At 38.9% G+C, this 18,923-nt stretch overlaps 1 protein-coding gene across 3 annotated transcripts in view; it reads right to left on the bottom strand.

Annotated features, from left to right (window-relative positions):
• CADPS2 (calcium dependent secretion activator 2) overlaps positions 1-18,923 on the bottom strand; it is a gene marked incomplete at both ends in the record, with an annotated part of 299,698 nt that overhangs the window by 224,978 nt on the left and 55,797 nt on the right. For all 3 annotated transcript variants that reach the window (XM_080355871.1, XM_080355872.1, XM_080355873.1), the window contains one exon: positions 6,782-6,895. In XM_080355871.1, coding sequence (XP_080211997.1) covers positions 6,782-6,895 — 114 coding nt within the window. The remainder of the gene's footprint in view (positions 1-6,781; positions 6,896-18,923) is intronic.

The following is an 18,923-nucleotide window of genomic DNA, read 5'->3' as shown; positions in this document are numbered from 1 at the left end:
AAGGAAAATTCACTGGCATTAACACAACTCTTTTAATGAAATATTTTGCAGTATTCGTCCACTTCCAAAAGGCCTTAAGGTCAGCTCTGTACTGAGATCTAGAAAAGGCAATGGGAATCATAACTTAAAAAAGATCAAGAGTTGCCATCTTTCATCATCTAGTGAGAGGAAAATCTTTCAAATAATGACTTCCAAATTAAAAAAAAAATTAAAAAATAATAAAAAAAGAATATTTCCTGCAAGATTTCTGCAGCACTGGTGTTAAACTGTCACATTTCTACTGTTTTCAGTTGTTAAAAACCAGCATCAACAAAAATTTGTATAGTCCATGTCTCAGGGCAACATACTGTTAACTGTGCAAAACCAATGTCCAGGTAAGTTTTGTTTTGCTTTGAGACCAAGCAAAACAGCACTGGGATTAGAAGAAAAATAATTAAGCAACACCAACCAAATTCACTGTTGTGTAACAGTTTGAATCATTCCTGTTTTTCGGAATTTATCTAATAATTCAGAATTTACCTAATAAACAAGTGAACTAATTGCTTCTGCAGCATAGTGTCAGATATACAAGGCATTTCTTATTTGCCTGCAACAACTGTGGTCACAAAATGAACAAAAAGGATACCATTAACGGGAATTAATCAATGAGCCATTTCCTCCTCTCTTCCTATCAGCATGCACCACTTGCGAAGCTAAGGATTGGTACAATTAATGCACTAAATGCCATCTATCAACTACTTAACTCATTTAGAAGTTTGAAATACAGGTCTGTTATAATTACATCTGTTATGCTAATATGGAATCCATATGGCGTCCTTAGTCAAATTAACAATGGTCATCCACAAATATCAGTGTCTAAAGAGACTGGATAGACCCAGTTTCAACAGCTAGCAACTACGTTCTGTGCAGACGTACAGCAAAAAGCTTTGCTTCTCTGACACACCATACAGATGGGATTTCCAGTCTTCGAAAATGCAAATAATATAGTTACATGTAGCTATCTGTAAAGCAAGAGACTAGAGGATTTCAGCACTGACACACTTTCCATGCAAGAGCAATATAACACTCTCCCAAGAGAAAGCTGTGCATCGCCAAGCCTGCAATTTGACTCTATCCAGTCTTTCCTTAGCATGCAAGAGGTCTAGATCATGTAAAGCATGTTTTAATTTGTGGTATCTTATCTCCCCCTCTCTTCTTTGAGGAAAATAATTAAACTGCTAACACCAAGACAATCTCCATTACAGGCCAAATTGTGGTTGCTGATCCAGAATGTTGAAGGCATTACAGCTTCTTCAATGAAACAGATAACAGATGACCTAGATAAACCTTCATCATGCCTCTTTCTTGGAGATGGCCTAAAAACATTTTATGAAGCTTTTTGAAGAACTCGTGTAAAACAGACCTCTAAAATAACGTGCCAACATTACACTGAATTCAAGTTTGCCAAGATTGTAAAGCAACTAGAAGGAACTAAATGTGTAAGTGCTGATTAAGTGCAACTATAAACGTATTCGCTGTTGAAAAGGCCCTCACAAAAGATAGAAGATTATCCTAAAGTTAATGTAAGAAAACATCGTCTTGAGAAAGCTTCTCTAAATGAGAATAATAAATCCCAAATTGGCCTAGTACTTCTGTTTTTGAAGAGGATGTGAACAGAGGAAAAAGCCCATATACTTCAATACATATGTATACCAATTATGGCTTTTGTAAAAAACAAATGCAAGCACAAACAAGTGAATTTATGCCCTGAAACCCAGTTAGCTTCTACAATTATTATACTAATGTATTTAAATAAATGTTTAATCTGATTCACTATTTTGCCTCAATTATATAAAACCAGAATGTTCCAACATTTAATTACTATTTATTTTGTGTCTACTATGTTTTGATTCTAATAAATGCTTTTCAGTTCCTTTAGGGGTCACCTTCATCCCTGAAATATTCATTGGGATCAACTATGCCTTTTGTTGCCTTGAATAAAAACCGTGTACCTAAAATAGCTGATATTAAAAACCAAGCCGTAAAAGCAACCAAAATACCAGTTAGTGCAGAAAGCTAGTTCTTTTCTGCAGTTTCATCAGCAAGATCCTTTTGCCCCTCACTTCTGTACAAAAAACCTCCAGACCAACTGTTCCATAATTATGGGCAGAAATAGCATCATTGCTTTGCTCCTTCCTTTACACAATTATTTCAACATCTTTCAGACTAAGCCAACATCTGAATGTCTTCATATAAAAAAACTCCAATAAACACAATTGATCCTTTTCTACGGATAAGTGTAAGAAATAATCAATGTTTTTGTCACACTAATGTGTGCTTCTCCTATGGGCCAAACAATTACTCTGCGTTAAGGGAAGGAAAACATTTTCAGGATTCCTGTATATGCTTACACAGTTTTGACCAGAACAAAGAAACAGTTATCACAGATACATCTACACTTGCGGATGCTTACAGGGTAATTTTATTTCACTCTCAGTAGAAATTTCAAACTCCTTAAGAGCCCACTATCAGCCCCTCTGAATATGCCCAAGATTGGAGTTGGCTTTGCCTCATCCCATGACCCCCTCAACCAGCTGCCAGACCCAGCCATCCATGGCACAGGGAAGGAAGGTGTCCCCAGCCGCAAGAGAAGAGGGGAGGCAGTTTACACAAGCAAGGACTGCCCACAGCAGCCCCGGCAGGTTCAGGAGAGGTGTGCCTACAGACACTGGTGCACATCTCACCAGCAACAGGATTTATGTCCCACTCCCCCCTTGCCCAACACATCACCCACACGGGCTTGTGCTGGGAGTTCAGCTATACTTACTGCAGGGGCTAAAAGGTGTCACCTACCCCCAGTGCAGTGAGGGAAGGAAAGGGTCTCTCGTAACAGTTAGAAAGCTATAGGGTGTAGATTTGGACTAGACAGAAGGAAGAAATTTTTGTGATAAGGGTCATAAGGCACTGGAACAGGTTGTCCAGAGAAGCTGTGGATGCCCCATCATTGGAAGTGATGAGTCAGGTTGGATGAGGCTTTGAGCAACTTGATGTAGTGGAAGATGTCCCTGCCCATGGCAGATGTGTTGGAATAGATGATCTTTATGGTCCCTTCTAACCCAAACCAGTCTATGAATCTACAACATGGGACCTCTGCTCTCTCTTGCTGTTGATTGTGGTTGTTTTTTACTTTTAATTCACTTTTTAAAAAAACCTCTTAAACCCTCCCCCTAGCCAGGCAGTGCCAACCCATTAGCCAGGTTTATACATGAACCTCCTGCCTCATCCATATTCTCTATTGGCCACAATTCAGTTCTTTCCTATTCTCTGACTGTGACAGACAATTTAATCTATCAAGGACTACAACACCTGAAGAAGAAATGAAGTTAAATACGATCTCGGTATCACAGGCAAACAGGTACAGTCGAACTAAGTCCAATTTTAAATTCTGAAACCCCCTCCCAGCACTAACTGCCACAGAACCTGCATTTAACATTCAGATTTAAGCAGCATGCAGTAATTACAGCTTAGAGCCACATATTTAAAATGAAGAAGCATGAAAAACAGGAAAACACCAGTACATAAAATTTCTTGCAGCTGCACAATGCTTTAAGCAGAGAGTTGAAAACCCAGCAACTTGTAATCATTACAATATTGAAAACATTTTTACAGTATTTCAAACATTCATAACAGTTCTTTGCACTCATATGTAAGACTGCATACATTCAAGACTAAAGAATTTGTACTGTGAGTTTAGTCCAAGATATATACATACCTATTAAAGGTATGAATATTAAAGGTGGCAAATGAAACTTTTGAGACTCTGAACGAGAGTATTTTCCAATCATCATGAAAAAGCACACGGGAATTGATGAATGAAATATTATCTACTACTTTACTGAAAATCTTTTTAAACACTGGGATGAAAGGTGCAAAGGAGGACTTTATTTCATAACTCACTTTCTCACTTAATTTTACACTTAGCAGTGTGTCCAATATAATTACTCATAATAAATTGCCATATGATCGAATTTTTCTCTTTATCCAAAAAGCATCACAAACATCTGATGTTCTACTGATTGGAATCTGGCTCAATGTCTGTAATGGAATTTTCCACAAAAAACCCCCTCTGTTAATTCTGAGAGAATAATTACACAAAGAGAACTGTACACATTGCCATACCTTCTCTAAAACTGGGACAGAAGAAGAAATAATTCCTCAAGATAATTTTAATTATATGTATACAAAAATGAATCATGCTAATTTTCAGTGATACTTTCAGGAAGTGTAGTGGGATGCTAGAGGGAGATTATGCAGAACATGAAAATAACCATTTCTGCAGAATTAAAGAGGAGTTTATGCAACTTTTCCTATTAATTGTTTTCCTATTAGATTTTTAAGATAAAGAAAAAAAAATCCCAGAATAATAATGGAAAATCTTAAAAACCATAGAAGAATTAGAAAAGACATAAAGCTGGAGGATAAGACAACAAAATTTACTAGTGTAAACCTTCCCAAATAGTCCTGACACAGGAGCATGACTCTCTTCCACACAGAAATTTGTATTTATTTATTAATTTAGTAAATAAATTATTCTTTCCGCAAATATTTCTAGAAAAGTAAATAAAATACTGAGCTTTAAGTAAAAGTAAAACTTACTTTTATATTCTTAAGAAGACAAATTCTGAACAAACCCAGTAATTATAGACAGATTGAGTGATTCAAAGCTCTTGTAACTAGTGATGTTTATGTCACATGGCCAAAACAAACCTTACCTTTCACATTCAAAGTTAAAGAGTTGGGTGTGGAAAATCAGCTACAGTAATGAGAATAGCCTGGCTTTGCACGTAATATTGTAATAAGTCTCAAGCTATAACTACTACATAGGATTAAAGGGAAATTAATCAATTTCAGGGTAAAATAATTACTGTGCAGACCACGTATTTGTTTCCTTCCATGTCAGATAAAATTGAACTGTAGCTCAGCAACTAAAGTATAAGGAAATTAATACTAAAGCTTATGAGATACTGTATGACAGAAACAAGCAAGATGTCCATAATTCAAAGTACTAACATCATCAAACAGGAGATGTGCTGGATCATATGTGCAAGACACAGAGACGAGAAAGTATCAGAGCACCGCAGCAAGAGAGCACACAAAGAAGTAATAGAGATTAATATTTTAAACAAACGGGTAACAAAGCAAATGAAAAAGGCACAAGAGAGACATATAAGCGATGATTTGAGAATATGTGGTAAGATGCATAAAATTTGATTAAAATGCATTGAAGAGGAGCAGTAGCTTGAACTAAATCTCCAGCTGGATTCTATCACTGCAATAATAATTAAATTTAATATTGCATACTGGTAACTGTCTACCCCAATCCTGAAAAGAAATTTAAAAAGACTAGCAAATGGTGAGTCAAACTGCACAACTGGAAAAAGCTGTGCAAGTCTGAAAGGAAATATCTGGAAAGAATGGAAAATGGAATTGGGGGGTGGAATAAACAAGACAAAAGACTGAAGAACCAAATTACAGCTGGTAGATAAGCTCACAGTATTTTAACATGGGATGAAGATCACACTAGACTGTGGTGTCATTATAACCTTGACAGGGATGCCAAGTTTGAAACTGGACAGTTAGAACACCTGTACACTTAATTCCAAGTGGTGAATGGCTGAGAGTAGCTGGACAATTTGAGTCTTCCATTTGGTAGGGCTGCCTTGGATTATTAAGCATAGCCCTTTATTGCAACAGCAGATATGCTGAAACACATAATGAGATTTTTTGGATGCATAGAGAACTAACAAGAGACACAAAGTAAATCTTAACAGGACAGTTACTGCTTAGTCATTTATTTAGTAAACATCTTTATTCACTATCACGTCCTTTCCACAGGGCAGGCTACTTCCTCTAGCACATCAAGCTTCTTACACAGCTTGCTGAAAGAAAGAACCATAAACATCATGTCCTTTTCGACTCTTCCCATTTGGCGTCCTGAGACATCCCACTCCTCTGAAACCCACTAGTGGCAGGTAACTAGCCCAGTCTTGCTCTGTACCAGAGTGGTTGAGTTAAATATGGAGGAAGACCCTTCAAAAGTAATACAGGTTTAACATACAGCCCTTGTGATTCATTGAATTTGAAGTTAGATGAGAGAAACTGAATTTGCATTTACTAAGAGTAAGAAATAAATTCTTCAGCCATACGCTGCTGTTGTTACAAAAAGGACAGTGAACTGTCCTCTGAGTTTGGAATGGAATCTTTTCCTTAGGCAATTAAAGCCACCTATATAGGTCTGCGGTGGTGGCCGTAGGCACTGGATGTGCTGGGAGGTCACAGCAGAACGTGAGAGCTGGCGCAGCAGCGCGGAAAGAGGGAACAGGCGGTTCCTCTCAAAAACCCTTCACGGTAACTAAAAATCAGAAGACATATTTCTCAAGATGTTAACTTAAAACTGGAGCGCTGATTAAAAGAGGTAGCTTAGACATATGGAGATAAAGATAGCAGTGTCTAATTGTATCAAATGCTGCCAGAAGGACTTTCAGCACCAGGGGTTTTTTGTTTTGTCTTTCCCGCCCCGACCTCTTCAAAAAGGGTGCCTATTTTCCAGTTCAGTTTATCTCTTGTGCCCAGGCAGTGGATTTCAACTTTTACAACAGCAAAGCTGGAGTAGAAGGAAGCTGTTTCTAGAAGGTTTGTAAGTTCACAGCCTTTGAAACTTAGAATTAATTTCCTTCTACCTGCATTAAAAGAGATCCCATGAACTTTTTAAACAATACAGAAAACAAAGCACATAACTTACCTCGTAGTAACTTCGCACAGCATTGCAAAATGCTTCATCTGCTACGATTTGTGTCTCCCCATTCAAAAAGGCCTGGAAACGCTCCTTCAGTATCTGCAGCTGCTGCTTATTGAGCTATGCAAGAAAAAGAGAGAGGGGAGAGAACAGTAATAAATGGAGTTAGTCTTGCAGTAAAAATATGCAGCACTATAGACTCTTGGAAGATGTGAACAGGGAAGAAAAGGCAGAGGCTCCCAGGCCGGCTGGCAGCTCTTCGAGTCCCACCTGGGCAAGGCAGGTCGCCACAGCACGTCATGCACACATTCGGCATGCAACTCAACCTCTACTCCTTCCCTGTGTCCTTGGGATGCTACAGGTAAGTCTGCACAGATACTGCCTCTGAGCAATATGTTATATGCACACCCTGAATTAAATGGCTGACCCTCCCCATGGCGGCAGCTAAAAAAAGTTAGCTCTTAGCTCCAGTCTTCAAATATTCCAATTTTTTCCAGACTTCACATGTGAAAAACAACTGAGATGCCTCCATTTTTGCAGTAATCTAGGCACTACCATTGGCATGTTTTAATAAGCATGCTCGCTGTGAAGAAAATGGATGAAACATGCTCCCTATGAAGAAAATGGACTTCTCAACACTGATATTATACCACTATAAATGACTTGAAACAGCTAATCTCAGCGAACAGCAGACACAAGGCTCCAAGACTGATACCAAATTACATTTGGTGGATTTCATATCAAAACCGAATGCATTTTGAAAACAGACTCCTAGCAGAGAACATTACATGATTAAAATTTCTCATCAACCGATTTTTATCAGAACTTAATGTAATGGGAAAAGGCAAAATCTGAAAGCTCTCCAGGGATCCAAACACAGGCCTTTTGCCAAGGTTCCTATCAACTCTTGAAATATTTAGTGTGATATTTCCCCTTATCAAATCTGTGAGAAGTTAGAATGTGACATCAAAGGAGACTGCCACTAACACACTAATATAACAAAGCAACAGTTTAAAATAGATGTTTTGCTTTCCCAGAACTTTAAAACTAATGTAAAGCCTTTATTCCAGTGAGTATTTCTGAACTTGAAATTTAACATTACAAAAATTCAAACACAACTGATTGAGAAGGTTTTTCATCCTTCCCGTACTTTGCTTAGTTAAAAATAAACAAACAAATAAATGCATAGCCAGACACTGAAAACATTTTTCCAGAGGGCAGAAAGTTACACTTGTAAGGGCTATCCTGCAACAAATAGCATTACCCCAATCACATAATCATTTCTTACAGAACTTTTTTGGTATCTACAGAAAGTATGGTTACCTTAGGCTTTTAGGTCTCCAGTGTTGAGACTCCAAAGCCATTTAAGCTACAAGACTGTTCCAAGAATAGCAAAATTACTGCTACCCTGATAATGTGCCTACCTTGGACAGTCGAAGGGAGGATTTTCAACCTACATGAAGTTTGCCAAGTCAAGTATTTCTATGAAAGATGTAGCAATTTACTGCAAAACTCTCTCCAAATTGAATACAAACCAGAAAGCTGTTCTGTTTTCACAGGAAACAATAGTATAAATGTAATCTAAGTACTTGATATCAGAAATCCTCTGAAAAAAGGTGAAATGTAGGGAGTAGCAATGAAAAACCAAAGAACTATGCCTTTGAAAAAAAAATCACATCTAGTTAAAAATACATGATAATTCTGTTGCTCTCAGTAACAAAACAATTAGCACTACAGAACAAGCCTCAGGAAACCCTGACAGAAGAAAAGGTCTCCTATTGAGACAAGCAAACTTCATCAGAGGCTGCTGTGACTTGGGAGAGTTTCCTGCATGAGCTCTTGAGAGCAGCAGCCCAATGCAGACACTTTGCCAGCTTGTACCACTGCTGGGTCAAAATCAGCGGGAGAAGTATTTGTATTACGTCTGCACATACACCAAAAATGGCACCTACACACCTGTCTGCCAGAAACCCATTCCTTGTGCAGAATCTGCACCACAAAGGTTAGCCGATTCTAACAGAAATCAAACTTCATTCCCAGATATGCAGGACAGGTCTTTCTCTTTGTTCAATTCCCCTTACTCTTCTTTTCATTTTCTGAAGATATTGCACAAGTTGAGATATTGGAAAATGCAAATCATTAAGGATGGTTTAAGGTTTTTTTCCAGCACACGCTTGTTCCTGTAGGGGACCTAAAAAAGCCGAGTGCTCCCGCAGACGGTGCGCCACTGCTAAGCAAGCAGCTCCTTCATCCCATGGAATATTCACAGCTCTGCCACGGAACACGCGGGCTTCCTGCCAAGGCAATTATGGAAATGTGTTTTCATGCTTGCAGACTTCATTCCTTAGGTGATTTGCTTGTCTATTACCCGCATATCAAACAAAAACATTATGAATAAGGCAATGAAATATAAATTTCATTCTGACTTCCTCATTTCTAACTATCATAGTTCAGCAAACAGAAATGCCTTTAAAATATTTATATATGGCTTCCATATTCACTGCTTTAGGTAGTAATTCTAAGAGCTGAGTGGCATTTTAGGATTACTGTACATTTCTTAAATTACGTTTTAGTGCGAAACCTGGATGTGTAAGCCAATAAAGTTCTCCTGCAAAACTAGAAACAAAAATAATAATTCCAATGGAAAACATGAAAAGTTTGTCATACATAAAGACACAGTAGTGTTAACTGCCAAAATACATAATAATTTATAGTAGTCTGCTGTAGCATGCAGTTTCTCTGTTTTGTTGTTTTGTTTGGTTGTTGTTTTTTTTTTTAATTTGTCAGAATATTGAGGGTACAGTGAATTCTCATTCATCTTTTACTTCTCTTTATGTTGGTCATTTTAATAGATTCATTAACACTCTTCAGTTTGCAACCAAATGCCTTTAAAAAAATAAGCAAAGCAAAACTAACAGCAAAAGCAGTAGCTAAGAAATGTGGAGAAAAAAAGGTAAGTCTAATTGCATTACAATGCCATAACAGCAAATGGAGAGAAACAGGCGTCTGTACAGGACATTAACTATTGGACACTGCCAAACAGCTCAACCTGCCCAAGTCTGGGCTACCTTTGAACTTGTCTGTCTTGGTTTACAAGGAACAAGAGTTGAGGACACCATGCATAACCAGAATCCCAAATGAAACGCTTCAAATTACAGGCAGTAAGGCTGGCCAGATTCTCCCTGGTAGGAGTTCACGTAAAGGAGCTGAAAATCCTTTGGCAGCAGGATTGCCCCTCCGCTGCTCGTGCTCTTCCCTCTCTTCCTCTATGCAACACACCAGCCCTTCGCTTTCAGTCCCTCATGACTTCTTTGCATCTTTACTGTCAGTGTCTCTGTGTCCACATTTTAATTCTAATAGAAAGAACTGTGAACAGTAAAATTAAAATAAAAAGTGACATTACTACATGTACCTCCAAATGAAAGCCAAACCCCCAATATCACCTGAAGCGTACAGCAAAACCTCACTGGTTCTGTTGCTTTCCATCATCCTGCTTCAGTTTTGTATTGCTTATTTGGATTTCGCATTCTCAGTGGTATAAATTCTATTGTCATAATTCTGCGTGATACTTCATAAATAACTACTGCTTCTTCATGGGAGAATGTATAACTAAATTCCAGCAACTCAGAATATCAGGTTAGATTGTATTCTGCAGAATGACTGAAGATGAACAAAGACAACTTTGAGGGAAAACAAAGTTAACTGTCCTCAAATTTGCTGCTTCTTCATTGCAGCCACAAAACAGATAAAAATTTCTCTTCCCTCCCTGTGCCTTTCAGAAAAGATCAAGTTGATTTTTTTACTTTACATTTGTGAGCTTTAGTAGACTATCAAAGAATTAAAACATGTATTTAAGAGAAAATAAACTTCTCAAAGAGCTAATTAAAGTAAGAATAACTTTTTTCAAGTTGCAGTAGCAATTTAACTTCTGATAACTTACAGAGTAATACAAAGTTATCAAAAGAGCCTCAAGTACTTAACTATTAAAAAAATTTCCCACCTTGCATTTAATATTTCAAAGAGGTCTTATATATCCCAATATATTCCTCTTTGAGCACTAATTTAAAGATTTGCTTTTGCCATTCTAAAGTGAGACTTGGGTATGAAAACGTAGAGGCATTTCTGTCTCAGCTCCACTCATACCATTAAACAATTTCAACAAACGAATTTTACAGAGTTTAAATTCTTACTTTAATGAGGAGCTGTATTTCAAACACATCTGGCAGTTTAGAGAGCTGTTCCAATGTCACAGTTCTTACTTCATTAAATAATCAACTCCAACATTTTGAAGGTAAAATGAAGCATGTATGTATTTGTAACAGTAATACTGTGTACTTTCTCTTTGAAAGAAAGAAGGAAAAAACAAAACCTTCACAGAGTTAGAGGCTAGACTGAGAGTGTTCTCACCCACTTCTCACTGCGAAGTCCCCAGACCAGCTCACTACTGCCCTGAACATCTGCAGCCACAGCAGCTGGCAAAGACAGAACTCACAGCACAACTGTCCCCTATGCAACTTTGGCCTTTAAAATGAATAAATTTAAAAAGTGGCCGACATGTTGGCATCTCCCCCCATGCCCCAGAGCATGGCGGGTGCCGGCTGGTGACCACAGCCCATCCTGACCCTGCGTCTCGCATGTGCAGTGAGCCAAAGAGCTGGCATTGGAGGAGTAACATTCTGAACCATTGCCACCTTGTGGTAATTTTAGAAATATAGCAAAGAAATAACTGCAGGTTGCATGTCTTCACACTCAGACCTGAGACCTGTGTGAGTATCAATGAGCCCCTGACCTTAACACAAGCAACGGCGTTGCCGCTTCTCTACTCCCACACTACAGTGTGAAGTTACCCTTTTGCAGACCATATGGGTATTTTAGGAAAAAGCAGGAGATAGATGATGACTGCAATTATAGAGAGAGCTAGACAAAATATTTATGTAGACTACAACAAGAAATGGGTAGGGATGAGCCAACTAAAGAGCCACTTCCCATATTCTCAGCTGCAATGTATATGAACTGTAGCACCAAACATTACTTAAGTTCCTGAACACTTCCTAAAAATAAGACGCTTTGTTATTTCAATGCTGTGCCATTTTGTCCAATGCCTTCCACAGCACCAGCTGCTTTTGTACACCTTTAGCCAAAACTTTACTTTGAGAGCAGAGTGGGAAAAGAAATAAACTAGTGAGTGTTCCCTCAAACAGCTGTCTCTCCCATTTCAGTCAAGAGATAAAAACTTGCATCTCCTGAATGAACAGAAATGAAGGCACAAATCGATCCTTTTCCATCCAATTTCTCACACGTTTCTTTGAACTGAGTTTTACTTCTTGACCTGCCAGGCTCCTTGGCAAGAAAAAAAAAAAAAAGGAAAAAGGAATAGAAATTATGCCAAGGACTGCCTGGTGTTATGAATTCAGTTTCACTATAGGATAATGCCTGTCACTTGCCCATACATTCAGACAGAACCAAACCTCAACAGTACAACAGGCCAATGCATTTACAGTGATGCTCAATTTAACACATCACTTCCGGGACAATAAAAATTAAACTACTAATAATTTCCTAGCAATTCAAATAGACTGTGTGTCCAAGGCCCTACACATTTAACAGGTCCACTTGCACATCAAACCAAGTTTTCAACCTAAGCTCCACATGCCTACAAAAGAAGCATGTATGCACTTTACATGTTTTTGATAGTAGTTTTTTTAGATTTTGTTTCATGTGATCCCACTCTGCCTTGAAAGGTAGCTGGTTAAGTGCCAATATTACTGACATCTCCCTGGTCTCCCCATCTTCCCAAATCCTCCAACTGCAGTATCACGCTCAAAGATGCTGAGCTCAGCAACCCCCTTGTTGTGCCTCCTCTGCAGCGTCAACCTATCATAGTGGAATTCCCTCTTCCCAGATGAGCCTTAGAAACAGTAGGACAGCATCTAATGACACTTGGAACAACTCTCACTCTACTGCTGAGCAAGACTCAAGAGCTACCCAAGTCTTCATCACTGTCTCACACTGCTGTAACCCCAGCTTCCCACCTATGGTGATGGGGAGGGCTTTATCCACGGGGCTGGACTCTGGAAAGCCACGTGCACGCTTCCTCTGCGAGAGCCCAGGACAGGGCTCAGAGCCTTAGGCTGAACCCATCATCATCCTCTCATTTCAGAGAAACAAAATGCCCCTGCCACATCATTGGCTGTTAATGAGCATCATCTCACCTTGGTGATGAGAATAAGCCTGCAATGCAAATATCCAGTTATAAACAGTGATTCTCACTTCATTTCCCCTCCTTCTCCAACACCTTGCCTCCTCTGGATCCTGGAATATCTGCCTACAAAAACAATATTACTTGTGTTTCAGAGCAGAGATGGAGAGTGTTCATTTGTAGTGAATTACTCGAGAGATTTTCTTCTGAGAAAGATGACTAAATAAATAGCATTAGAGAATCTCAGTACTAAGATAGGGGTGATATCTGTGGTTACTGTGCTGTATTATGCAGATCTTCATCCTGTACAATAATGGGCCTATACAGCATGTGGGTGGCACACAATATATGCTGTCCTTTACTATTCATTGCATAAACCGGTTTGATTTTCTAAATAACAGATAAATATTTTGCTGTCACTTAGCAACCTTAGCTGTTCTTTGGTTTTCTTAAAGCTGAAATTATTCCAAGCAAAACAGTGTCTGCAAGGATTCTGTTTGCTGTCACTCAGCACAGACTACCCTATGTACATACTCATTGTGTAACAATTCAGTGCCTCATAGAATCAAATATTAGATTTCCAAAATCAGCTAATACATTTATCACACGAATTTCCCATTCTTTATAATCAAACAAGAAAAACATGGCATTTACCTTTTTTTGGTCTGCCACTTGTTTAAAAACCAGAAACACTACCAATAATGTACTTACTGGTCATTCAATTCCACTTACAGGGTATTTCATTGCAAGTTAGAAATATTTTATGTACCACTAAGTCTGAAACTTTAAATATTTTCATTGTCCAGGGCAGCATATTCAAGATTTTGGACAGGATTGTAAAACATTTCACAAGGAACAGAGGGTTTTAGTGTTGGTTTTCTTCAGGGAATAGAGGGGATGGGACAAAAAAAATCAGTTAGTGAACAAAGGCAAAGTCTGATTTATGTGAAGGTATTCAAGTGTATCACACTGACTGCCAAAATATAGAACTGAAGACAGCTTCCAAAAAGGTCAGATTGGCCACCTGAGAGGAAAATAAAAGATGGTATTTTGATAATGAAGATAAACAAATGAGGCGGGGGTGGGGGAAGAGGGAGGAATAAATCAGACTTCCCTCATTTTTGGACAAAAGAATGAAAACATATTAAAAAATGCAGAGGAATTTAACTCCTCATATCAGTGGTAAATTTCTTTATTGTTGAAAAATAATGTCACACTTCTACAGACTATGCCACACTAGGAAAGCATCTGCTACACGTTTGTCCTAGATGCACTAAATATCACACCCCAATAAAAGCTATCTCCTCTGAGATGAGCTTGTCAGTGCAGCTGAATCATTTTCTTTGTACCTACTCCTACTACCTGAGATTTGCTGTCGAATCTAGTTGACAATCATCAGCCAGGTTTATATTATTGTGTTTGTTTCTTCTGTGCGGCAGACTTCACAGATCTCCTCCCAGTCTTGAGCGGCTGCATCGACATGCTGCAGCTTGGCCAGCTCTGTTTTGCTGTCCCTTGTGCCACTGCTGTTTGGGGCCACCTCCCTCGACAAGTACACACTGGCACTGCGGCTTCACTTCCTTGGGGTTGCCGGAGCCACGAGGAGACTGGTCATGTCTGAAAGCTACACAAGCAAAGCTTCCAGCCAAGACAGCTGATGATGGCTTGTGCAGATGACCACGAAAATTATGCCTACCAGAAATGCACACAGTAAGTTTCGCCCGTGGTGGGAACCTCAGCTACCAGTGCCTTTACAGAAACCAAAACTGAGGAAAGTTATAGAAACAGCTGCTGTTAACATGTGGATCGATGCAGAGCTCTGATTTGCGATGTCTGTCAGCAGGTCAAACTGTGCTGGACTAAACGGATTTTCGTCACTTCCTGTTTTCTTCTTCTGCATCTACATCATCTTCTCCACCCCATGTCAACAGTGCACTCTCAGAACTACCTGTCAGAAGAACTGTCTGCTCCAAGAAACCAGCTTTCTCATTTTGCGAAACTTCTCCACATATAAATTAAGCTACCAGTAACCGCTTTTTCATATCTCAAAAGCATAGCACTGAAGAGCTTTGTTTGTCAACAGCCTTACACCAGGACATTTTGCCAGCAAAGACCTCTTAGTGTAGCTCAGGAGGCTAGAGCAGAGCTGCTTGAACTAACACAAGCATCAGCAAATTACATGTTGCTCCAACCTACTCTCATCTTTCCAAGGTTGACATTAATGTTCCATTTTAGTCCACTTTGTAAGGAGACACTATGATCATACAATCCTTCCTTCGTTGTGCAAATGCCAGCACTTCTCACTTTCTATCAGTTCAAAGAAAAAAAATGTGTGGAGGTTTCACAGATAACAAGATTTTCCCTTCTCTGAAAAATGGAATTAAAAAGAAACCCAAATTCTTCTTCTCAGTGATGGAAATACAAGCAAAACTAAGATAATGTAATTTATGTTTGGCACCTGACAAATACAAATTATATGCCCATCACATTCTGTGGCAACATGTTTCAAGACTAGTTTGGCTTAAATTCAAAGAACAGAAAGGGCAACAATAAAAGCTGGAATAAAAACCAGAACAAAGTATCCATGTTATTCTGGATTCTGATAATGTTTAAAAAAATTATTTCACCAAGCTAGGTAATTTTACAAAATATTTTCCACAAAAAATTATCTAGTTTCATTAATAAGCAGAATTGTGTTCATACTCCATCTATCTTCTCTATGATGGCTGTTAAACAGATGGATTGGACCTCTACAATTCAGCTAGCCAAGCTTACCTCTCAAAGCAAGGCTAGCTTTGAAGATACATTGTACTGTTCCAGACCTTGTCCAGACAAGCTTCACATATTTCCAAGGATGAAGATACTGCAGATTCTCTGTCTAACCTGCTCCAATGCTGTCCCTAAAGTTCCTGCTTAAGTTCCCCTTAATACCTAGTCAGAAGTTCTTGTGTTGTGGCTTGTGACTATTCCTTCCTGTTCTTTTCTTGTCCACCTCCAAAGAGTCTGGCTCCATCCTCTCTATAGCCTTGTCCCTCTTAAGGACTACAAGACAGCAGTTAATCTCTTAATCTTATCCAGACTAAATCAACCCAGACCTTTCCACTTCTCCTTGTGTATCATGTCTTCCACCTCCCTAAGCATCTGAGAGGACCCTGATGGACTTCTTTCAGTTTGTTGATACCGTTCTCCTACTGGGACATCCAAAATGAGCAGAGTCTTCCAGGTTTAGCCACACCAATGTTAAACAGATGCTTCTCTTGATCTGCTAGCTGCACTCCTGCTAATACAGCTGAACACACAGCCAGCCCTTATTCCCCCACCTCATACCCTATTTGCTCTCCATCAGGATCTCAAGGTTCTTTGCTGCAGAAGATCCAGCCAGTCAGCCCCTTAACTGTACAGACACATGGGGCTCTGGCCTGGAAGTGTGATTTGGCTTTCACCTGTGCTGAATGTCTGGAGATTTCTGTTGGCTTATTTGTCCAGGAAGTCAGGAGAACCCTGAGTAGTCGTCCTGTCTTTCTGCTGTCAAGTGCTCCTCTCAATTTGATGTCATCTGAGAATGTGCCGAGGCTTCATTCAGTTCTATCTTCCAAGCCCATCTATGTTTGATTACTATACTTGTATATTGGCATCTTTTGGTCAGCCAACCTGTACCTTCCCTCAGCTCATCATCCCAACAGAAATAAGAAAATATCACTTCTTTATGAAGACTGGAAAGAAAATTGTCAATACATAATTGCAGCACAGACAGTTATTTTGAACTAAAGTATTCTGGCTTCCATAGAAGTAGAAAGGAGCAGACAGTCCACACTACTGAATCACTCCTCAGGTTAAGGGCAATAAATTCACATTTAAAAACTATGTCATTAATTCCATGCCTTCAACTCCAACTAGCAAATTAATGTCAAAAAAATTTAACAAGATTAGTGGATAGCAGACATGTATCAACACCTTGCCAAAGCACATTCTAGGTACCAAAAATCTGCTTTGGAGACTAGACAAGTTTATGGAAGAGAAATGTACTGCAGATTACGTGGACAAAAATGCTATACACTAAATACAAACCCCACTCTCCCCTATCCAGTATAGAGGCTGTTTTTCTGATCCAATTAACAAACAGAAGAATCTACAGAAACAGAGGTAAAGCCTGGCCTGTGAGGTCATTAACAGTTACACCTTCACGTCATACAGGCACACATACTTTACACATGACCACACACAACCCAGTTTAGCTATGGTATGCTAGAACTAGGATGCTGAAAGAGCCATAGGGAAAAAAAAAAAAAGGCAAAAAAATACTGTGCTAACCCAAGTGACCTTCAGTTTTGTCTGTCAAGGACACCACTTTTGTGAAAGAGACCGCAGCTTTGAATGAGCTAACCAGGTAGCACCTCATCTCATCTTGTAGCCTTACATTTTTCACATACTTTCCTACCTTGGAAACCTGTAGAGGGAGAAATTTCTACTTTGAAATTGTTCCCCAGGCCCTCAAGGTGAACCTTCCAACACTTCCATCTCCTACTTTTTGACAAGCCTCAGGAATCCGTTTATCACAAACAACATCTAGACACTATCTGAGCAATAAATACAGCCATCTGCATAGCCATCACAATAAACATCCTCTGTGACAGACAGATTCAAATCCCTGAATACATTTATTTCTCAGCACATAATACGATTTTGAACCAGCACAGCAGATGATCTCATGAAAACCACAGGGATGAAACTAAGCAACTGCACATGGCAACCAACTTGCACAAACATTTCCTTAACAGCAAAGACAGCACTTCTCATTGAAGTGCTCCATCTCTGACCTCCCAGCCCCATCTCTCAGAGCTCTCTGGGAAATAATTTTCATAAACCTGGAGCACTGCAGTACTCACAAACCCATGAAAGTTTGGTTTTGTGTTTTGCATTATAAAATTCTACCAAAGACACGTCCAAGTAGGTAAAAGCTTTATTATGGCCCCCTCAGTACTCATGTACACTTTCCACAGCTATCTATTTTGTAACACAGTCTGATTCATTGCCATAGTTCAATGAAGAGCAATTAGCCCCAGCTAGCAGTTCACTCTGAAATTTTATGCTTCTATCTGAAACTTGACTATCTCACATGCCTAAAACTCCCTCCCCTAATCACAGAGACCAGTCTAATAGAAGGTATTAATTTTCCCCAACAAATCTTGTCCTCCTTACATCCAAGAGATGTGATGGCTACAGCATTACTCAACATCAGCAGTCTATCTAATGCACTCAAATTAAAATTCTTAAAGAAAAAAAAAATCCACACCAGATTTTGCTTATCAAGATATGTAGGAGACTCTCCATCATTTGAAGACTTAAGCACAAAGGAACATCTTTCTGAACCAAATGTTCTAACAGAAAGAAAGGATTTGAAAAAAAGGAACAACAGGATGCATTTTTAAATGCACATAATTAGGAAGTCAGACTACATCACCACAGTCCTTCTGGTCAGTTTACAGAAAGTTCTCAGAGCTTAATTTATTCAGCTGAAACTACCGGTTGAGCAATACAGATTTTATAATGATATCTGATTGCAGCTTTAAGCAGTACTCCACTTAGCTTTGAATTCTTACACTGAAAATAAAAAGGCCTTCCAAAAGAGAGGCAGAGACAACACACGATCCTTGAGCATTTTACAATCAAATATGTTTTGTCAGATGTCTATGTTCACCAGACTCAATTCATCCTTTCCATACCAAAATAAATAGACATACCATCCATATTTACATACTTGGTCATATTGACTCCCATATATCCGACACACAGTTCAAGCACTGCACAATCTCATGTTGGTTATACATACATACACTATACATGACTACAGTTGTCTCTTTTGTTGAAGTGTTATTTTAGTCTGTGAAAAGTTTACACACACCACTCAAACATCTGTTGACTTTTTTTTTTCCGCAGCATCTTTATTAA

Source organism: Nesoenas mayeri (genome assembly GCF_963082525.1).
Source record: "Nesoenas mayeri genome assembly, chromosome: 1".
Taxonomy (NCBI): domain Eukaryota; kingdom Metazoa; phylum Chordata; class Aves; order Columbiformes; family Columbidae; genus Nesoenas; species Nesoenas mayeri.
The sequence above is the reverse complement of the archived record's forward strand: the minus strand, read 5'-3'. Positions and strand labels throughout refer to the sequence as shown.